This window comes from Lissotriton vulgaris, chromosome 3_1 (genome assembly GCF_964263255.1).
Source record: "Lissotriton vulgaris chromosome 3_1, aLisVul1.2, whole genome shotgun sequence".
NCBI lineage: Eukaryota > Metazoa > Chordata > Amphibia > Caudata > Salamandridae > Lissotriton > Lissotriton vulgaris.
The window spans coordinates 336,415,892-336,439,827 of NC_141689.1; the positions used below are offsets into that span (position 1 = coordinate 336,415,892).

General features: G+C 46.6%; 1 protein-coding gene across 2 annotated transcripts in view; it reads left to right on the top strand.

Annotated features, from left to right (window-relative positions):
• NIPBL (NIPBL cohesin loading factor) overlaps positions 1–23,936 on the top strand; it is a 1,086,041-nt gene that overhangs the window by 792,932 nt on the left and 269,173 nt on the right. For both annotated transcript variants that reach the window (XM_086960544.1, XM_086960543.1), the window contains exons 27-28: positions 13,817–13,910; positions 13,994–14,148. In XM_086960544.1, the coding sequence (XP_086816670.1) occupies positions 13,817–13,910; positions 13,994–14,148 (249 nt within the window). The remainder of the gene's footprint in view (positions 1–13,816; positions 13,911–13,993; positions 14,149–23,936) is intronic.

Genomic DNA, 23,936 nt, shown 5'->3' on the forward strand with positions numbered 1-23,936 from the left:
GATCGAAGATTGACATCGACAATAGAATTCCAGGCCCCGTTTAAGTGTTGCCCGGTCTGTAACGCGAAGTATCCTCTCTCAGACTTGCACCCTGTGTGCAACAGATGTCTGTCTCCAGACCACGACGAGGAGAGTTGCTTGGCCTGTTCGAAATTCAGGTCAGAAGAGGCGCTCGCTCTTTGACTTGAGGCGAGACTACCGGCGCGGACAGCGTCGGATGTGGAGGATATCTTCGAGGCTGATGACGACGAGGGCGTCCAAGAGGAGGAACAGGAGCACTTCTCCGACCCGGCCTCCTGTCCAGGATCTTACTACGCAGAAGAGGTAGACGATGAGAACATTGAAGACGATGAAGCCGTCGCGGTAAGAGACGACGGTATGGCCATAGGAGCCGCAGAGGGCGGCTCCAGCGATGAGCAAGACCCAACCGAACCTTCGGGGGTCGAAAGTGACACTGTCTTGTCAAAGGCTCAGGTCGAAGCATCGCCGGAAGGCCTTAGCCAAGATCTTTATACTCATTCTACAGCCCCCCAATCTGGCCCGGCTAAGAATATTTCAGAGCCTTCGGTGGGTGCGCCTTCGAAACCGAAACTGACTAAAGACAAACCGAAACTGAAACTGGTCGCAAAGCCTCGTTCCATCGGATCCTAAGAAGGCTCAGTGTGTCATTGCCCCTTCAGGGTCACAGAAGGTGCCAACCCGAAGATCGGTACATCCAAGAAGGTGCCAAAGGCCCGAAGAGACGGAGCAACGTCATCTAAGGCTGCCCTCGGGGGAGTGGACTCTAAAGACGGACTTGAGTCGCAGCCGCCCCTCAGTCCGAATGCATACAAGTGGTCTCGAAGTCGAGCACAAAATGGCCGCGGCCATTTTGGGAATCCCAGCGCAACACCTGGCTCGAAGTTGCCGATGGCCGTGAAAAAAGTCAAACAACCATCGGGCCTCCACCTAAAGTTTTTGGACTGCCTCCGACTGCAAGACCTAAAGCGTCTAAGCCGGCACAGGGCACCGACCCTGGTAAAATGATGTCAAAACTTAAGGGAACGACCGCCACTCCTGAAAGCGTTGGTTCCACTCCACCTTCTTCTGAAAGCTCAAAGAAGTTGTACATTGACTCTGCAACTGGAAGACTCACCCTTTTCAAACGGAATATCTTGCCGGAGAAGCCGATGGAATCCTATCAAATTCCACTCAAAAGGAAAAGAGACTCTGCTTCCTCGCCAGTTCTTTTCGAGTCCATAAGGCCTTATGGACAAGCCTTTACTCATTCCCCCACACTCATTGAGGATGGTGGGGGGGATGACCAGAATGACGAGCAATTCAACTATCCTGATGAATCTAATCAGGATGACTTTCAGGATGTGCTCGACGGTCAAGGCACGGCGGACACCCAGTCTTATCAAGTAAAGACAGACCCCGCAGAGGATGCTGCGGCGTTCAACGCTCTAATTGAAAGGGCAGCGTTGAACCATGATGTGGTCATGCATGCAGACCCAGTTGAGGAGGACTTTCTGTTTGATACCTTCTCTACGTCAGACAGATCAGTAAAGACGCTGCCGATGCTGAAGGGTGTCCTTAAGCACGCCAATGACATTTTCAAGGACACAACCAGAGCAAGGGTGGTGAACCCACGTATTGAAAAGAAATACAGGCCTGCTCCTGTGGACCCTACGTATATAAGGGGTCAATTGCCATTGGACTCTTTGGTGGTCTCCAATGCCCGGAAGAGGGCGAACTCACAAACAAGTGGCGATGCTCCTCCCCCGGACAAAGAATCTAAAGTATTAGAAGCCTCTGGGAAGCGGGTTGCTGCGCAGGCAGCGAATATTTGGAGAATAGCCAATACACACGCTCTACTGGCTAGATACGATAGAGCTCACTATGATACCCTAGAGCAATTGTTGCAACACTTGCCTGATGCATATAGAGAGGGGGCGGAAATGTTGATTCAGGAAGGGCAACTGTTATCAAACGTTTCTATCAAGTGTGCCCTAGATTCCGCAGACACTTCAGCCAGGGCCATTAACACTAGTGTAATGCTAAGGAGGCAGGCATGGTTACGAATTTCAGGGTTTAAGCCAGAAATATAAACAAGTTTGCTCAATCACCCCGTTAACCCAGATTTCTTGTTTGGGCCTGACGTTGACACGATTGTTGAAAAAATCAAAAAGGACACTGAGACGGCTAAGTCTCTGGGGGCCTTGCAGTCTCAACAGTTCAGAGTTCTTTTCGTCGCTCAGGTAGTAGAGGGCCGTCAAGGGGGCAAACATCTCAGCAAACGCAATACAATAAAGGTGGTGCACAGACCACCTTTAACGAAAACAATCGAGGTGGATACCGTGGTAACAGCACCAAAGGCAGAGGACGTGGAAATAATAACACCAGGTCCTCAGCAAATACCAAACAGTGACGTCTTGTCACTGCCCCCAGACCATATAACACCGGTCGGGGGACGACTCCAGCAGTTCCTGCCAGTCTGGGAAGGCATTACCACAGACAGGTGGGTGAGGCAACTTATCCAGTACGGGTATTGTTTAGAACTGACATCCACTCCACCCGACATACCACCAAGACACCATCCTATGTCCGCAGAGCACTTAACCTTATTACAGCAAAAAGTGGCCATAGAACTGGTGCCTCTAGAGGAGCACGGAACAGGGGTGTACTCTCTCTATTTCTTAGTCCCAAAGAAGGACGGGTCTCTCAGACCCATTCTGGATCTGAGACCCTTGAACCTATACATCCTTTCAGAACATTTCCACATGCTGACTCTGCAATGAGCAATGGTCCTGCCATTGCTCAGTCAGCGGGATTTCCTGGCAACTCTGGATCTGAAGGATGCATATTTCCAAATACCCATACATCAGGCACACAGGAAATACCTCAGGTTCACTATACAGAACAAGCATTATCAGTTCAAGGTGCTACCCTTTGGAGTGACCACTGCTCCCAGAGTGTTCACCAAGTGCTTGGCGACAGTGGCGGCACACCTTCGGAGACAACACATTCATGTCTACCCTTACCTGGACGACTGGCTTGTGCAAGCGAAGTCGGCCCAGCAGTGCGCAAGCCACGTATCCAGCACAATTCATCTTCTGCACAGTTTGGGATTTTCTCTGAACTATCCCAAGTCGCATCTTCAACCCGCTCAAGTACAGCAATACTTGGGAGCGACGTTGGACACTGTGACAGCTACAGCCCAGCCAAACTCAGTGCGAATCGATAGCATGCAACTGCTGATTTGCAAATTCAGGCCACAACACTCACTACAGGCGCGAGTGTTTCTGCAGTTGATAGGCATGATGGCCTCCTGCATCTTCATAGTCCCGCACGCGAGACTGCACATGCGTCCGCTCCAGGAGTGTTTAGCACGACAGTAGAATCAGGCTCAAGGACAATTGAAAGACCTAGTGTTGGTGACCGGTCGTGCGTACAACTCTCTGCATTGGTGGAATCCACGCAACGTTTGCAAGGGACGACCGTTCCAAGAGCCTGTACCACAAGTAGTGCTCACGATGGACGCATCCCTCCTGGGGTGGGGGGCGCATCTCCTTCATTATACAGTGCAGGGACTATGGTTGGATCAACAGAAGAGGATGCACATCAATCTGCTAGAATTGATGGCAATCTTCATGGTGCTGAAGGCTTTCAAGATTCATCTGTGCAAAAAGGTCGTGTTGATCCGGACGGACAACATGACGGCCATGTATTACATTCAGAAGCAGGGAGGTACTCACTCTCCACAGTTGTCTCACTTGGCTCAGAGCATGTGGAAGTGGGCCATTCAGAGGAACATTTTCCTCATTGCGGAGCACCTCCTTGGCCAGGACAACCAGATGGCAGATCTGCTCAGCAGACACAGCCATCAGGTGCACGAGTGGGAGATTCATCCCTCGGTGCTGCAACCGTACTTCCAGCAGTGGGGGGCATCCAGACATCGACCTGTTCGCCATAAACGAGAACGCAAAATGCCTGAACTTCGCTGCCAGGTTCCCACACCCGCGGTCTCAGGGCAATGCGATATGGATGAACTGGTCAGGCAGATTTGCGTACGCTTTTCCGCCGGCCCCGCTCATACCTCTGGTGGCACGGAAACTCAGACAGCACTCGATGACTCGATGACTCTCATCCTGGTTGCTCCAACGTGGGCGAAGCAAGCATGGTACACCACGTTCCTAGAACTTTCCGTGGTGCCTCATCAAAGACTGCGTCTTACACCCAGTCTTCTCACCCAGAGCCATGGCGAAGTTCAGAAACCAGATCCGCAACAGTTAAACCTTGCGATATGGCTCCTGAAGTCATAGAATTTGGGTATCTGAATCTGCCTCCTGATTGTATGGACATCATCAAGGAGGCACGACGGCCTACCACTAGGGCCTGCTATGCTGCCAAATGGAAACGTTTTGTCATTTACTGTTCCAACCATGACAAACCCGCTGGATGCATCAACACAGAACATTATTTGTTACCTGTTACATTTATACAGATGCAATCTAGCGTACAGTTCTATACGTATTCATTTGGCGGCAATAGCGGCTTACTTACAGAACAGGCAACACCTGTCACTGTTCCGAGTGCCAGCCATAAAGGCTTTTATGGAGGGACTCAAACGAGTCATTCCACCCAGAAGACCACCTTCACCGGTCTGGAATCTTAATATAGTTTTGACCAGACTGATGGGACCTCCTTTCGAACCTCTCCACTCTTGTGAGATACAGTTCCTAACTTGGAAGGTTGCCTTCTTAGTAGCGATCACGTCGCTGAGACGGGTTAGCGAGCTGCAAGCCCTAACCATTCAAGAACCTTTTATACAGGTTCACACAAATAGGGTGGTGCTACGCACTAACCCTAAATTCATGCCCAAGGTAGTTTCTCAGTTCCACATTAATCAAACTATTGAACTGCCAGTTTTCTTCCCTAATCCAGACTCAGTAGCAGAAAGATCACTGCACACATTAGACGTCAAACGAGCTCTCCTGTACTATATAAACAGGACGAGGGATTTCAGGAAGACTAAACAACTCTTTGTTGCTTTTTCACCACAGCACAAGGGCAAACCCATTTCCAAATCAGGTATAGCCAGATGGATTGTTAAGTGTATTCAGATTTGTTATCAGAAGGCTAAACGCACACTAACAGCCCCCCCAAGAGCGCATTCCACACGCAAGCTAGGGGCATCCATGGCTTTCCTGGGTAACATTCCATTAGAGGACATATGTAGAGCACCCACATGGAATAACATACATACATTCACCAAACACTACTGTGTTGATGTACATTCCAAGCAGCAAGCTGCTGTAGGACAGGCTGTTCTAAGGTCCCTCTTTCAGGCTGCTGCAGCTAGCTCGGGCAACCACCGCTAAGGGAGAAACTGCTATTTATTCTATGCACAAGATATGAATTTAGCGGCCCACATGCCTCGAACGGAATATGCTACTTACCAGTATGCATCTGTTCTTGGCATGTAGGGCTGCTAACATTCATATTGCCCACCCATCCCCCCCGGTGCCTGTTGCAGCTGTAGTAGTCAGAATTATTTGTAAGCATTGTCATCTTGTACGGTATTGGACTCCATCTCTGCCACAATGGCGAAAAACAATCTGAGGATGGAGAGGATGCCCATGCACACTGTAGTCCAGGGGAGGAGCCTCCTATCTCGTGATACTTCAAGGACTCTTCCAGGACAACAAGGTGCAATCATCCGGACCCAACACTAGGTGGCAATCTATGCACAAGATATTAATGTTAGCAGCCCTACATGCCAAGAACAGATGCATACTGGTAAGTAGCATATTCCTCCCTGTTGTTTGGGGGCGTGCCATACTCCAAGTGGGGTACTTATATGCTATTGTATAGCTCTGCGATCTGTGAAGCGTGCCTGGAGGCCCTTTTGGGTTCTATATGTCCACTGACACCATTATCTTACCGTAGCACGGTATTCAATGTTGTGCTTTTTGGCGCTATCTGCTACACGCCATGGGTGGCCTTGTATCTGTGCCTCATTCTCCTCCTTTAGATGTTTTTACGGTATTAAACATGCTCAAAATGCGGCTATCTCCTGCCATAAATGCACCAGGTGGGTCCCTCCTTAGTAACAGTGTTGCGTGGTCGTGGCTCGTCCCCTTTTGCTATATATATATATATTATATTATATTATATTATATGGATTGCCCATAGGGTACCCTTTTTTCTACATCTCCACCTCTCTTCGCTGCTGTGAGGTCTGGTCCTATATCTCTGTGTTTCAAGGAGCATATCGGGGCTGTACTTGCATTTTCCTGCATCTTCTGCAATAAGGGTTCCTTGCGTTCCTCTCCCTGGGGTGGTACCCCAGCTTCTTGCTTCTCCTTTCGTGGTGTTCATGTTCTAAACGGTCCCACTCTTCTGTGGGGGATGCTTTTCCCCTCAGTCGTGGGAGGTGGTTTGGAGATTTGAGGTTCTCTCAAAAGTTATGCCTGTTCCTCTTCACAGCTCCTATTGGCGCTTTTTGTGCCTCTGCTGCCACTCCCTTCAGATGTGTCTTTTTCTTTGGCTTTCACCCTACTCTGTCTGCTTTGCCTGTGGGACAGCTCCTCTGATGTAGGTCGTCCCAGGTGCTGCACCCTGCATCCCTGTTTTTTGTGGGCAAGTTCTCACCTTGGCCTTCAATCTGTCTGGTTGGGCAATTCCATGCTCAATCCTCGTGGCTGTCTACTCTGTGCATGTTTAGTTGTAGTCTGTATCAGCGTGCTTCAGCGTGATCCTGTTCACCCCTGTCACCCCTTTGGTGACTAGGTGTGCACTTGCTGTGTCTTTTGTTCCCGCCTGTACTTCTGAGGTGTTGCTGAGTTCCTGCCTCTTGCCCTTCTCTCCTGGATGTGGCCTCTCCGACCTCCCTTGCATAGGCTAGCCTGGTAGGCTCTGGTTACATCTCTTCATGTAATCCTCTAGTGTTGGTTGGTGTCCACTTAGTGCACCATTGAGTTGGGAGTAGTCCTTCTTCCTCCTTCATTCTGGACTCTCTCTTCTGTTCTGGGATATGGCTAGTACCATTTCTACATCTCATACGGGTATGGTGTTGTGCCGTTCTGGCAGTTTTGTGATACCTTGCCTCCCGTTTTCTTTTGCTCTTCCGAGCTATTTGCGTTGCTGTCTGGCTGTTCCGTCATAGCCTTCCCCATAGTCTGTCACTCTGTTGCCGGCTCACTGCTACGGGCACTTTATGTTGTTGTATCGCAGACCCACCTCCCCCCCTTGGGGTATGGCTGTGGTATCTATTCTAAGTTAAGGAATCTGCGGCTAGATGTCTCTATCAGATGTACGAGTTACTTACCTTCGGTAACGATGTATCTGCTAGAGACGTTATCTAGACTCAGATTCCTTAACTCCCACCCATCCTCCCCGTTCTGCGAGGACCTTGCCAGGTGGGCTTCTCCACTTGTATCCTTTCAGTTGCCATTGGTTTTCTTTCAAGGTTGCTCACTTAAAGAATTGCCATATGGTTGCTCACTTAAAGAATTGCCATATGCCGTCGCAGCTCTTCAGTTCGAGTTTCGGGGAGGGAGGGAGGGAGGGGAGGGGGGCTAAAGGGGGGGGGGGAATGCCGATGGGGGAGGGGGAAATAAGGGGGGGCAGACTCAGTTGGGGGGGTTGGGGGTTGTAGGGTTGTAAAGACTGATATTTCAGGAGTATCTCTGCTATGTACTACACTTTACCTATTCTTTACTCTTCTTCCTTTCCTTTCTTTCTCCTCTCACACTTTCATAGCTACCTCTTACTTACTAATTACGCTCTACCACCACGATGTGTGCCACGCATTCCAGGTCCTTACTCGGCCTGCAGCGCTGTCTAATGGAGTGTCTATAAAAATGCAGCCTACCTATGTGTGCGGAAATGCACGTTACAGAAAGACCATATTCGCCCAAAATCTCGTAGCGGCCCATCACCACATTAATCCGAACCTATATCCATGGCTTCAGTTAAGAACTTAGCAGCTTCTCTACATATTGTTTTGCTAAATGTTAAGGGGCTTAATCACCCAGTCAAGCGCAAAAAAAAATATGGATTACTTAAACAAAAATAAAGGGGATATAATTCTCTTGCAGGAAACAAAATTATCCCAGATTGATGCTGATAATCTTAAACAAAACTGGATCTCACTGACACTTTGCTCCCCTGCGACTCAAAAGATAAGAGGGGTGATCACCCTGGTTGCTAAAAAATAAAACTTAGCCCTGATATCACACTCGGTAGACTCCGAGGGTAGACTGAGTATTGCACACCTACAAAGAGACGAGGACCATATTTATGTGGCAAATATCTATGGCCCTAATATAGACCTCCCTGAATTCTGGGAATATGTATCGAAAGAACTTGAAAATATTCCACAAGATGAGCTCCTAGTGGTCGGGGGGATCTTAACCTACCATTAGATCCCTTGTTAGACAGGCAATCCAAAAGTACATACCACCCCCCACGCGCACATGAGGCATTGAAACAAATGTGTGCCAAATTCCACCTACATGACTCGTGGCGCCTCCAACACCCGGATGGCCGTGACTATACTTTCTATTCCCCTCCTCACAATTCTTATTCAAGAATAGATTATCTATTGATATCGGGCTCTCATACACACCTCATCGACGAAACTGATATAGCCCCCATACTGGTGTCGGACCATGCAGGTATCCATATGAAATTGGCAGGCTCACACTCACTTATCCCCCCCAGGCGATGGCGTTTCAACGATGGGATATTGTCGGTGCCAGAGAACAAGATAAGCCTAGAACAATGCATACAAGAATATTTCCAGATAAACTCGCAGCCAGAAACAGATCCCGCCTTAGTATGGGACGCGTTCAAGGCTATATTAAGGGGTACAATGATAGGTATCGGGGCTCGAATGAATAAAGAATTAAATTCCGAACTGGACTCTTTAGAGAAAACAATCAAACTGCTAGAGATGCAACATTCCCGTGACCTAAACAATAAAGCTACCATCGACCGTTTGACTAACCTGAAATATAAATACAACGCCATCCTTAGTAAAAGGGCAGGAGTATGGATTAATAAATTCAAGGCCTTAAGGCTATGTGAGGGTAATAAAGCAGGGAAACTCCTTGCTTCCTACCTTAAACACAAAAGGAAGCAATTCCATGTAACATCTATTGGTGACCAATCCAATACCTCCAAAACCAAACAGAAAGACATTCTCCACACATTCCAGTCCTTTTACGAGGATCTTTATAAGAATAATAACAAATTCAACATGGAAGAATGTAACAATTATCTAAACTCAATTTGACTACCACGTTTATCCGACCCTGACAAAGCCAAACTAGGGACCCCACTGACTATAGCAGAAATTTCTACCACCGTTAAAACACTGAAGAACAATAAAGCTCCAGGGCCTGATGGCTTCACGCCCAATTTTTATAAGACCTTTGAGGAACAACTTAACCCACGACTCCTCAAACTGTTCCAATCCTTCTCACTATCAAACAGAATCACCCCCACGATGAGTGAAGCAACAATAATAGTGATCCCTAAACATAGGAAGGACCCCTTACTTCCTAAGAATTATAGGCCGATATCCCTCATAAATTTGGACTGCAAGATTTACGCGAAGGCTCTAGCATGCAGACTAAACGCCGTTTTACCCTCCTTAATAAATAACTCACAGGTGGGGTTCCTGAAACACCGCCTTTCTAACGACAATACGATACTCCTATGCCATGTGCTGGAGAAGTCGAAAATCTCAAATGCCCCCGCAGTAGCAATCACCCTGGACGCGGAGAAGGCGTTTGATAGGGTGTCGTGGCCCTTTCTCCGTCAATGCATGCACATATTCAACATGGGTGATACTTTTATTGATATGGTCATGTCATTATACGCCTTCCGTTCGGCTAGAATTGCCATTAAAAGTTCGCTATCAGAACCATTCCTTCTTGAACAAGGAACTAGACAGGGTTGTCCCTTATCTCCCGCTCTATTCCTTCTGGCGTTGGAACCTCTCCTTCGCGACATACAACAGAACGTAGATATTAGTGGCATCACCTTCATCGATAAAAGTGTAAAACTTGCTGCTTACGCAGACGCTATTCTGATAGTCACTGAGAATCCTGATACCTCTATAGCCGCACTGATGAACTCTATAGAATCCTACTCTAAACATTCAGGCTACAAACTGAATCGTGATAAATCTGAAGTAAAACCTCTCAACATATTCACTACTAAGGAATCTTTAGGCACATCAGGTTTAGTCTAGCAAAACAATTACATCAAATATCTGGGTATAGAATTTGGAAGCTCCATAATAGAGACCCTACTACATCATGAAAAACTCACTCTCGAAAAAATAAAAACTCACCTAGACGGATGGTCACCCCCCTTCATCACTTGGTGGGGCAGGCTAGAGACCATCAAGATGATGATTACACCGGTAGTAAACTACCTAATTACCATGCTCCCCTTAATGCTGTCCCAAGAATTTCATAATAGATTAAATAAAATTATTAACAATTTCATCTGGAAAGGAAAAAAGCACGTATCAGCCTGCAAAAACTGAGATTAGATAAATCCATTGGCGGAGTCAATCTTCCAGACTTTAAGAGGTATCAAATAGCCTTTTTAGCAAAACAAGGATCCTATTGGCTGTCCCCTCCCCCCCCCCCCCCCAGTGGACTATTCGCCGGTGTGGCTAGACATAGAAAGAGCGCTCCTGGAAGGCATGCCTCCCATCTCGATCCTATCAATGAAAGCGAATCAGCTCCCATGTTCTAAACCCATATTTACGAACGCCAAAATAGCCTTACTCAGAGTAGATAAATTGCTAGACTCACCGATAAGAAAATCTAGATAGGATGTGATTTGGAAAAAACCCTCAATCACTTATAGAGGTAAACCACTATTCAACCCAACCTGGATCAAGAAAGGAATTTTGTTCCCCCACCAACTCTATAATAATGGCTACCCTCTGCCCTTCACAAAAATCCAATCGAACTTTGGGATCGATTGTTCCGACTTTTACATATTCCTTGACGTTAAAACAGCCATTACAAAAGCGGGATTGACATTCAAACAACCGGCTCTTCCATCACTCCTCTCCTCCCTAAATAAAATTTGTCACCAGGTCTCGAGGCTATACAAATTGCTGAGCCCGCAGTCATCCGCATTAAATACCAAAACAACGCAGTTCTGGTCGTCAATCGCCTCCTTCTCCATCTCAGAGCTAGAGTGGTCCACGGCGTGGAGATCTTGCATGAGCCATAAAATAAGCCCTACATTATCACAAGCCAAGTTCTGGCTCATGCATAAAGTCTTCTGGACGCCGGCTCTCCTATACGCACACAAACTCAGCCCTGACGCATTTTGCTGGAATTGCAAGCGTGCAGAAGGAGATCTAGACCACCTCATCCTCCAATGCGACTGTGTCTCAACGTTTTGGGATGGGGTATTTGACTTCATTCACAAAGTATTTAATATCTCACCTGCCAAAGAACTCCCCTATTTTGTTTTCGGCTTTACAAAGGAGACCCAAATCCTAGAAATAGACAGGGCCCTCCTAGACCTCCTCACGGTGGCTGTGAAAGTCGTTCTAAACAATTGAAAACGCACCAAAAAGGCAAGCTATGCCTGCTGGCTAAACTGGGTGATTAACCTCCGAGGAGCAGATAACATCACTCTACAAAACACACCAGGGCGACCCTCACAAAGGAATCTTTGGAACTCACTGGATATCTACTTCAAAACCCATAAACCGCCGTGATTTATCATGCTCCCCATACTTTTCCACAGCTTCCGGGTGCCGATCATACTTTACCACAGCTTAAATAGCTAGTCACCCATGACCTGAACTGCTATGCCGCATCGTGGTGCCACATCTAACATCTTACACCTTACACCTTGCATCTTACCTCTTGCCTCTATCTTTTGCTCTCTATTTCTACTCTCTTCTTCTTCCTTCTATCTACTTCGGCCATTTCTGCTTCATATTGATCTCTATCCTCTCAGGAGCCCAGCCTAGAAAGGCTTCATGGTTGATTGCCACATTACCCTCCAGATCGTCCCGAACGATAGGAACACCATTGTGGGACATAATGCCTTTCTATGCTAAATGATGTATAAATACAAGTATTGGTTGTATGTACATTGCAACTTCTGATTGTATGCTATAAAACCCTGAAATTTCCAATAAAGACTTTTGAAATAAAACATTTTTTAAAAAAGAATTGCCATATGCGGCTGACTCCCTCCATGTGGCTTTTTTCCTGTAAGATGGTGCCTTTTGATTCACCTTCATCAGGAGATTTTTCTGCTTCTCCTCCTGCTGCCTTCCCTCCATCTCGCCTTCTCCATTAACTCTGGGCTCTTGTCTCCTTTCTAGTCGTCTTCTTTGGAGATCGGTTGGGCTGTGCTTTAGTCTTCCTTTAATATAGGGGACGACCCAGTCTTTTTATCCTTCTTGCAGTGGATTGTTCTTTGTGCTCCATCCTGGTTGGACGACACGGTTCTACATGGTAAAAACAGTCTATCTTGTCTGAGATATTCTTCCCATGTTGCTCACACTTTGGGAATGGTCTGCGCTTCATTTTGCGAGGTTCTTTCTCACAGCTTTGTTCCACTTTTTCACTTGTATGTAGATAGTGTCTGATACTGTCTTTTATGATGGTGTTTTACACCATCTGCCTTCTTTGTTTTTACGGATTTTTCATCCTTCGCACACTGTTACCATACTTTCAGAGTTTTGTTGGTGGCTTCACGTTGTGGCGCGGAAACGTTTCTCAGATGAAAACTGACGTCAGCTCGACGGGAGGGACTTATATGACCTTGCTGAAGCAACGTACGTGGACGACGTCAGGGTGGGGTCGTGTCGCGCCGGCGCACAAAGGTGCTGCTGCCAAACAAATTCCGGATCCAGTCTGATGCCTGGGGATATTCTGAGTTAAGGAATCTGCGGCTAGACAGCGTCTCTACTAGATACATTGTTACCAAAGGTAACTCGTACTTCCTGTGTGTCTAACCAAATGTGGGACTTTGTGGAATTAACTGTTGCCCATGTGAAGCGCTCCAATACCTTCGCAGCAACTTCCTGCTATATAAAACTGCAAAAAGAAAGTGCAGTGACACAGGCACAGTGCTAGAAATTGAGGCATTCACATGAGAAGTGACCTCTGCAACTTGTCCATGAGCCTTTGGCTCAATTCGAGTCTGCCACGGGCCAGGATGAGGTAGACTACTGCTCAGGTCTCGAAGTCCGTTATGAAGTAGGTGCAGCCTGTCAATACTACCACTACTGAGAAGATGAACTGCATGGTTATCTTTTTTATTCTAAAGGATAAAGAGTTTACTGATTCTCTATTGTAAATGCCATATTTGCTCAGATTAAAAAGTGGAAAGGCAGCACCAATTGTTTCCTGTTTCATTGGTTTCTAGACGCCGCCTGGGATGAATTTACCTACTGTAATAAGGCAATGCTTACTCTGTTGAGTAAACAGAAAGTCTGGGGGAGCGTGGTTGCATCACTCGGAAAACTGATGCATTTCATTGGTTTAGAGGTTCTCATCATAACCTTTCAACATTTAAAGTCAAAGAAAAGCAATTTAGTAAATTTCGGTTCCCAATCAGAAGAGTGTGTGAATGTTGGTCTTGATCGCGGGGGTGTAATCCAGAAGTGCCTGAAATTGTATTGACATTACAGCAATGTATATTATCCAAATTTGAAGTATTATTCAAGCTGTTAATTTATATCGGAAATTATATCTCTGACCACCATTCCCTTTTCCCCAGACAATGCCATAAACGGTGCATTTAATTGTATTTTTTTTCTTTTACATAGGTGGTGCAGCATTGTGTCAGCTGTCTTGGATCAGTTGTTAACAAAGTTACTCAAAATTACAAGTTTGTCTGGGCCTGTTTTAATAGATATTATGGTAAGTCAAATGGTAATTTCCTACATGTAAGGTATTTGCCCATGCTCTTATGCCAGATTTACTGCAATTATGTTTTCTTGTAGGTGCCCTCACAAAATTAAAAAACCAACACCAGGAAGATCCAAATAGTACTGTTCTTGCCACAAATAAGCCAGCACTCCTTCGATCTCTCTTTACTGTCGGGGCCCTCTGTCGTCATTTTGACTTCGATCAGGAAGAATTTAAAGGCAACAGCAAGGTAAAATTATTTATTTTGTTTACATGAAAAGTATTACCTACGTTTTTCTTTCATGCTACTTCTCAACTGTTCCAAGTGTATTGGTAGCCACATGATGTTGTCTAAGTATTATAGTTGATAGCTTTCCGGGAGGGGGCAAGGGGGGCAGAGGGGAGGTTGGATTATCCTGAAGATGCAACCAAGACTTTAGGACTTTGGGTAAAGTCACATGCATTTATGTGATATTGGTTTACCTTAAACCTAACTAAAAGACAGTGTATTACTTTATAGAGACAGCGGAAAAATGCTGAGACTATTAGTGAGTCTTTGTGTAGTGTGTGTTTTAAAGTGGTGCATCTCCAGCTTTCTTAAATTTGAGGAGTATTGTGGCATAGATAAGATTTTGGCCTTGTTTTGGGGGTTTTTTGCATTTCTTTGCGTCTTGTCTGATGTTGTCCTGCTTCCCGGTATGCTGCAAGCCTACTGAAGTTGTAAGCTTGTCAACCAGATACTCCAAGGCTATAGTTTATGAATGAGGAAGATATTTTTGAAGAAAGTACAGGTCGGTAAACGGCAACCTCTAAAGTTCAATTAGTACTCAATGTTGTTATATTTCTTTAGGCCCTGGAGGGGACATGTTCCTGGAAAATCAGTGGAATTCTGCCTTGATGGATTCAGTTGTAGGCAGGTGATTGTTACCCAAGTCTAGTGGATTGTCTGAAGCAGAGGAGACTCTCGCAGAATTGTCTAATGTTGGCATATTAGTGACTTTTAATACTGTTATCGGCGAGCAGAGTAACAAGGAGCACAATGTCGGCGTTAAATAAGACTTAGGACAAGATGGAAACTCAGGAGCTCTGCAGGTGGAGCAGATCTCCTGGAACAAGGAACAGTAGGTCCATAGATGTCTACTATACTGGATATTATTTTTCCAGAAACTGATAGTTACTGTCACGTAGGAGTTTAATTATGTTTTACATTTACAAATTAACCTATAAATACATTTTACTAGGCCTTCAACTTTAGCAACGTTGGCTCTTTATTGCCTTTAGTCACCTATTCCCCATCTGGTTGCACACAGTGTCCTTTTCTCAAGACAGCTTTCTGACCTCCTGTGGAGACATGCAAACGACCCCCAGGAAAGGATACAATAGGGGCCTGCTCTGGTAGTAGATATCACCTCCCTATTGCAGGAAGCCACACACGTGTAGGCCCAAAAGGCTAGACTTCGCAGGAAGTGGTCATCCGTTGGGAGGGACCCTGGTAGTCCATTGGCACCCAAACTCATCCTTCCCTGAAGGCATTTTCTGAGCATATGTAGAGCACCTCTGGCACCCGGTACTCAGATATGGACTGGAAGAACGACCAAAGGACGACTGCCCTGCTGTATCGTGGAACTGGCAAAGAGAAGCTGCACCGGAGTGGACTGCACCTGTGGAAGCTGGTGTCTAGCAAAGAAGAGGGACTGGTCCTGCTCAGGGAGAAGTTGTCTACAGAGCCCAGCCAAAGACAAAAGTCTTCAAGGGTTGGTGGGCTGGCCTCCTTTTCACAGCACAGGAATGCAACAGCTGAGAAGCCTGCTGTGGCAATTATGTAGTCCAGAATCTTAAACCCACCGCCAGCACCCAAGTTTGCTGAACCCTGCGTGTTGTCTGAGTACAACTGGGAACTCTAGAGTAGGAGTTGTCGACCCAGGAATGGTTGCCCTGTGACCGCAACACAGGGCGACTGGTAGTCCAGTGTTGATGGACTTCTGCTAGCACAGAGAAGACTTCGAGGGACATCGACCCTGTGACCAGGACAGCATCACCCCCTTCATGGGCCGAGGAAGCAAGTCCCTATTCAACCACATTGCATATCTTAAGCATCCTTCATCCTCTTTGCATTAGGACTACTTCCATAGGAAAGCCCTGCAAAGGATAAAAGTGCCTGTAACTGAAACTGACTAAAGACTGCTTCACCTGTTGAGGTAAAGGTTTCTGCGGACCTTGCTGGTTTCCCCAGACTAGCTCCCTACTAGAGTTGACCATCTAATGTTACTCCAAGTAGCTGCATTCAAACATTTTAATGAAAAAGTTTTTAAGTGTTAAATTCATTGAATGTGCCAATGTTTGTGTGAGGTTAAGTAAGAAGTCTAGATTTAGTGTTCCTTCTAAAATGTATATCTCTGATACCCTTAAGTCCTTAAATTCATACAAATATACTTTATTTTTATAAATTGGTGTCGGAATACTTGAGTGTAGAATGTATTTCTACAATTGTTTTGGTGCTGTTTAAATGCTTCACTCTTGTTCCTTTGTGTAAGCCTCAGAGCCACAGCTAGTCGGGGTTGAGCTAAAGGCTTAAAAAAACCAAATCTGACTGATCCTAAAGTGGTTGGGAGTGTATTGCACCATGAGGTCACACAATCCCACCATATAATACACCCCATTTCCTCTCAGGAGTCTTCTGCAAAGGGTGTTAAAAGTATTGGACCTACAACTTCATACTATGGTGGCAAAGATGAGTGTTTTGAGAGAGGTACTCCAGCCTGGTCAAGCACCTATATAACCTCCATTGCAGTTTAGAGGCACTCATGGATACAGGCTTGATCACTTTGGCAAAGCTGTGTTAAGGATAATCACTTAATAGGCAGGTTGCTAACCAGCATCATCCAGCAACAGGTGACCTTGCTTTTCTTACACAGCATTCTACACTAGAGAGTTGCATGGTGCAGGCGTCCACCAGTTAAGTAAATTCCAACGCCTTCACCAGCATTTCACTAAATCGAGAGTCCAAGAAAATAGACACATTTGGCAAATATACATTTTCCTCAACGGGCCTCGTTGTACATTCAGTAAATGGCAGCTGTCTCCTAGGCCGCTACTTCCATGCCATATGGAACACGGTGGCCTAGGTATTACCTGCAGTTCCAATACTACCTCAGGGCATCCCTGACCCACATTTTCCAGAATTGCTGGCATACAGAAAAGTTTGTAGTTTGGCTGGTGTGTTCACAACCAACTCCTTGAGTCAGGCAATCAGTACTAGTGTGGTACTTTAGCACCTCACCTGGATGCAGTCTACATGGTTTTCCTGGGATGTCCAGGTATCTTTGTTGGACATGCCTTTTGATGGTTCTTCCCTTTTTGCCAGCAAGGCAGATTTAGCCCTTGAGCGGTTTGAGGAAAGCAGGGCCGCAGCATGTTTCTTGTATCTTTCTGCCCCACCAGGCAGTTCCAATAATTTTGCTCCCTCTGTGGCAAGGATTATCGCTATTGCCATTATCTGGACCCTCCGCCAGTACAGCAAGCCATTCATCCTTTTTTGTGGCCAAGGCTGTGGCTCACAGAGTCCACTCCCAGGACAGCAGGAACAAGGTGCAGCATTGTACCCTGACTTTCTAGCATCCACAGACTCTACACTGCTTTAGTATGTCCTTGCTGGCATACAACCACCCAGTTGGAAGCAGGATCCAATATTTGTCTCCAGGCTGGTAAGGCATCATTTCAAAAAAGTGGGTCCTCCAAATTGACCATCGGGTCTAAGCCCTCCCATTTCTTTCCATCACCGTCAGGGCACCTGATGGAAGACCATCTTTCCATCATGCAGGAGGAAGGGCAAGCCCGTTTGCCAAAGAGATCATAGGCAGGGTTATTCTTTCGAACGTAGGAGCAGGGTGTTACTCCCTCTAATTCCTTGTGTTGCAGGGAGTTATTGCAAACACAGAACTATGCGTAGGATTATGGGACCTTAGTATATAGGGACTCAGTCGTCCTTCCACCTTAGTACCGATGAGCCCAGGACTGACTAGCTATAGTGCCTCACTTGCCCTCCTACTCACAGATGAACAAGTGATTAGACACCCCAGAACTCATCGCGGTTACAAGACACACCCTTTCGCTCACATTCTTGTACTTGTCCACAATAAGATCTGTCAGACCAGTTTAAAATATTCATTTGTAACAAATATGCAGCATACGTACCACTATAAGCAGAGAAATTGCAGAACGCAAGGATGGTCAGCATAGTGAGTAGTCCTTAAATCATAAAGGGAGCTGTCAAATTGAAAGACGGCTTAGCCTAACCTCCCTCCCGTTGAACATAGGCTGGATGGTTATACTTTGGAAAATCTGTGGGTGTTATCTGCAGACCCCCTACCTCAGTCTATAGATGGTAGTTCCACATCATAGATGCTGTCATGCACTTCTCCCTGAAAATGTCCCTCTTTAAGGGTTCTCTACCTATCTGTGAATTCCAATAAGACCAAAGTACGTATTCCCAAACAACAGCTACATCTGTATGTTTTGTCTAGGTGCTAGGGCCTGAACAGAACAGAATATCAAGCAGCATTGTTGTTCGACCTTGTTCACAATGTTCAGACTAAATCCCAGGAACCTACAAAGCTTGAACTCAGCAGTTGGTTCTCATGTGAAAATATTAAAAGAAGTATTAACAAAATAAACGCATGTAGTAACATGTGCAAAGCAGCAGACAGTCTGAAGCTTGCTCATGCCAGCTTAGGGAAGACAACAAAGTCCCCATGGGCCATGTGACACTTGTATCGAAGAAGGACAGAGACCTTTGTCTTATTTTAGTACTGCACTCGCTCAATGCCTTCCTGCGGAAGTACCAAGTCAAGATGCTCATGCTAGCCCAAGTCCTGTCTGCCCTAGGCCCTTTATGCTGGATGTGAGAAAGTGCCTCTTTTGACATGGTTAGTCCCCACTTTTTGCTTGGAACATGTGATTGCGAATGAAAGTGCACAAGGTCCCAGCTAACCAGTTCCCCAGTGCCAGATCTCTTTCCTAAAACTGTACCACAATTGGCACAACTTCAGCAACCCCTGTAAGTCCCTAGTAAATGGTACATAGAATATCGGAACTGAAGATGGTCCACTATGGCTGCAGCACAAATTGTGACACCCTATTGACCCCTCATCAATACCATGCAAACCGCCATTGTTGGATGTGTGTCTTCGTGCAGTGAAAACTGAAGAGTCGACATTGCACACATCCCTGGATGCCATGCCCCCAGGCACTTCATAAGGTATATGTAAGTCACCCCTACGGCAGGACTTAGAGCCCTTTAGTAGAGTTACTATATCACATGTGGTCTTATCTGCCTGAGCAGATATGTGGTCTTATCTGCCTGAGCAGATATGACCCTACAATATCTAAGTCCATTCTTGGGTATTGTAAGTGCACTGGGAAGCCATAGAGAGTACATGGGCTGGGCACCAGTCATTTTAAAAAAAAATGATTACATTATCATCACAACAACAAGCACATAATACAGAATCAAAATTGCTCAGTGGTCAACATGTAGACAATCCAAATTAAATAGAAATGTTCCCACACTTCGCCGTAGGCCAATTGAGCCTGTTTATACGCTCTCCAGATTAGTGCCTGTAAGAAAGTGGCTCTGTATAATACTGTACCAAAGTAAGGCACAGTGTGCACAGAGGCCACAGTTCAGAGAGGTATGGCAGAGGCTAAAGTTAGATATAACCTTACTCAATAAAGTGGTAGCTTGGTCGAGCAGTAAGGCAGTATCAGAGGACAGTGTTGTATTGCGTTATAGATTCCAAATGAATTTTCCCGATTCATGCCCTTTATAGGTACAATACGCGTTGCCCCTATATAGGCATAGAAATCCAGTCCTTATTTAGGCATAGCCCATGCTACCCAAATACAGGCATGGCTACTTCCATCCGTTCATCTACGTCACGACGAGTACTAGGAAAACCAGGCTCTTAAGCTGTAAGGGACTACCCCCTGTTTGGATATTGATTTCTCCAAGAACTCATTTATTATGCATGAACAACTATTCCTTAAGGGTTACTCCATGACGTTCACATTCCCGACTTTACTTCAAAAATGGCATTCCTTACACCTTCAAGGTTTAAATATACCTTCACTTGCTATAGCAAAGGACGGTGTGATTTGGTGCAGTTCGACTACCTACTTGCCCAATGCAGCTCGCTACAGCAAGTGCCAAAGGAAGCCGACTCTCCAGCTGATGCACTGACAATGAAGCTGACATTTTCCTGCTGAGAATACAGCTCCAGTGTTTCTGACTCCCCTTGCGGGGTGTTGGGAAATCGAGTCCCGAGACAGAGATAACAACCTCTTTCATTCTAAGGCATGGAGCTGATTAGAACCTAGAGAAACCTTTGGCAATTCTTGGCAGAACTATAACTTATGCTAAGCGGCACTTACTTCTTCCCTGGTACTAGACCTAAGTTAGGTACATTGGGGTAGGCGTGCTTTAGAAGCATCAGTTGAGTATTTTAGCCTGTGTTATTTATGTATGTATTTTTACATGTCATAGCAACATACAATGCTATTGCAGTATCATTTTATAATACTATTCTTGCTGTACGCATTATACTTTGCATTCTGTCTAACAATTGTAGCAGTTCACCTCTCTTGCATGAGAAAGAAGACTGTTCAATAAATCCTTTTATTGAAAATGCCTGTCTCAAATAAAAAAATTATCATAACCATAGGTACAAAAGAGAAAACCAGGCCTAGGCCTCATCTCATTTTGTAGCCTATCACCCTCTTTGTGTAAAAGAGCCCAAACATTCCACAACCACCAATCAGAACCTTCCTGAGAGAGCCTCAGAGACTCTTTCTACCGCATGTTGTGCTAGGGAGTCTCCACTGAGCTCTGCTCAGTTTTCCATTCTATTCAACTTATTTCTTCAACTTTTCATCTACAATTCAACTATGTCTGACAAGGAAAAGAAGGCTTTATTCAGGTCCTGTGTGTCTTGTGGGAAAAAGAGGCTTTTTGTAGAAGATAAGCATGAGAACTTTATTTATTGCTTATACCCGGACCACAAGGCCACAGACCGCAAAATTTGTAGAACCTTCTCTACTAAGACATTGCGAGACAGGGAGGGCCGGCTTCTGACCTGGCTGCAGAAGATGAAGACTCTGAAGGAGGTGCTCTCATCGGATGTGGAAGATTCTACTTCTATGTCTTCCTCTAGGAGATCAAAGAAGAGGGGTAGGTCTCCTCCCTCTACTTCAGCCGAGCCCCCTATCAAGGCCCCTCATAAGATCTCTGACAGGTCTGAGAGGGCTGGTCCAATGAAATCTCCTCACGGAAGTGAAAAGGAGAGGCTGGGACAGGCTACTGGGTTGGACACACCCGCAAAGGACAAAAATAGGTTTCTATCACTTCTCCTCCGTCCAAAAAGGAGAAAACTGGCGAAAAACACGTTGCAGTTACTCCAGGGACCATGCCTGAGAAAAAACGGCTTCCGTCGACGACGAAAACATGTGGTACGTCGAAGACGATTCCTTCCCTTAAAATTTCAACTATTTCATCGACTCCATCGACGGGACTGTCGACGATGGCGGGGTCAACGACTCCGCCGGCGTTTAAGGTACCTCGTTGTTCGTCAACGATGACTTCTTCCTCGTCGTCGATGATGGTGTCTGGGAAGGTGCTGTCGACAGCCTCGTCAACGACGAAGACTTCGACGCTAATGGTGATGACGACTAGCTTGACTACGAAACCGTCGACGATAATGCCGTCTACGACGATAAAGACTCCGTCGACGAAGTCCAGTGTGCTGTCGACGATCCCATCAACTATTCCGTCGACGACGGTGGCTCCGACGACGTCGTCGACTAGGCAGTCGACGGGTCAAAAATTACAGTTTCCATTACAAAAACAGAAAATTACTCCAGAAATGACGTCTCCTAGGCGGTTTTCGTCTCTTCCACCATCAATGCTTCTGGATGAGAGTTGGATGAAGAGGAGGAATTTGGAGGCCATTATGGGTGTGAGAGGTTGGCCTGATATGCAGTGCTCACTATTCTAGTGATCACTATGTATCAGTCCAAACGACCCTTATTGATGATTGGTTGTAAGTCAACCTTATAGATCAGCTATCCTAGTAGCATGGACAAGAGCAGCCTTTAGGCTAAACTCTAGAGGGCGTGTTAAGCCAGCTGTTATCCCATCACATATACCCCTTGAACATCAAGTGAAAGGACACCACACAAGTTGTTATGAAAATATAAGGATATTTATTTAGAACACAACAACCCTGGACTCTTTATGAGGACAGGGTGCTAAGCACAATACAAAGCTCTTAAAGAAATACTGAAAGTTGCACGATTTACAAGAATGCCCGAGGGGCACGAAAAACTATATACTACAAAAGTGGAATGCTAAATTACTAGCAGGTAAGTACTACTCTGAGACTTTAGAAACGCTGGGCCTACAATGCTGAACCCTTAGATTAGAAGCAGGAGGCATAGTGCAGAGTGGAAACTCTCACGCGCAATGCGGGACAAAGTCTATGGAGGCTAGTAGATGCAAAGTTAGTGTTCTCGGGCGAACCCGACTAGGTAGGTCAAAAACGAAAGTGGATCTAGACACTTAGAGAGTGGATCTACGCTGGAGCACCATGGTACTCAGTTTACCTAGCCCAGGGGCTGCGGCTGCATAGGGTTCAAGTGTCGTCGGGAATCCTCGTTGACGAACCAGGAGCCTGAAGTGGAAGTTGCTGGCAGGCGACCAGTGAAGATGTTCCGGGCTGATCCAAGGACTGGATCAGTGAAGAAGAGTACCTGTAAGCAGAGGGGACTCAGTTCTGAATCACTAGCCAGTGATTAGGTGGGCACCAGGATGGCACCGGACGAGGTCACTCAGACAGGCGAAGAGGTGACACTGGATTCTTCTGCTGCACGGACCAGGGCGCTGATGTCAACCAGGCTGGAGGTCTGCGAGCTGTCCCACGTCGGATGTCTGCTGCTGGCGATGCTGGATCCGGTGAAGGAGGCAACAAGCCTTGGCTACGGCAAGCCCACGTGGCGACACAAAATGGCGTCTTGAGTGGACCAGGAGGGTCCGAGGAGGGCCCCCTTCAGGAGGAGACCAGGGCTAGTCTAGAGGAGCTAGACCAGCGGTGAAACAAACGTAGGACGTCGTCTGGAGGGTCACTAGCCAACGGGCAAGTGACCGGACAACGTGGCAAGCGACACAGAAGCAAAAGGGCCCCACGCAGATCTCGTGGATGCTGGGGGGCTGGTCTTCGGTGCTCGTGCTGCTTGGGGTTGGGGCTTCTCTTACCCCAGTGCACCCACTCGAGGGTCCCTCGGTGGTCGTGCTAGGTCAGTGTCGTGCTGGTCCTGATGGTCGCCGAGTCCTCTGGTCTCGTCGCACCAACGGATCTCAGCTGTGCTGTAGAGGCAGGTTGAGGTCAGAGAGGGCAGGGAATCCGGGTCTCGTCGAGCTGGGCAGTCTGATTCCGGAGGAGGACGTTTCAGCAAACCGCAAGATACTTAGTTGGGGCCTGCTGCTGCAGGGTGACTACTCCTTAGTCACAAGGGAGAAATCTTGAGAAGAAGTCTTGAGTTCCTTTCGTAGAAAGTAGTTTCAGGATTCAAAGATGATCTAATTTGGAAGGGGGCCCGCTCCTATCTTTATACTAGGAAAAGGGGCTGGCGCGCGACTAGGTCCTGCCCATGGGTGGGACCAGGAAGGGGGGGTGGTTACACCCCTCTCCCATGCCGGACTTTCCCCAGCTCAGGGGCTGGTGTGCCCCTGGAACTGGTTCTAGCCGGCAGATGCATAGTAAGCACCGGGGTGCCACTTGCAGTCACCTTCCTCTAAAGCCCTGCCTACCCAGGATACACAAAACCCTGTCTGGGTTGGTGCTAGCACCGCCCCTGACAGGAAACCCTTTGTCCAAGCCTCCCTCGCCGGAAGGACTCCCAGCAGCAGGAGGTCAGACTTGTGTCTGTGGTGGCAGCATCCATTTTGTGATGCTGAGGCTTTAGTTAACTTTAACCGGGGTTCACTCT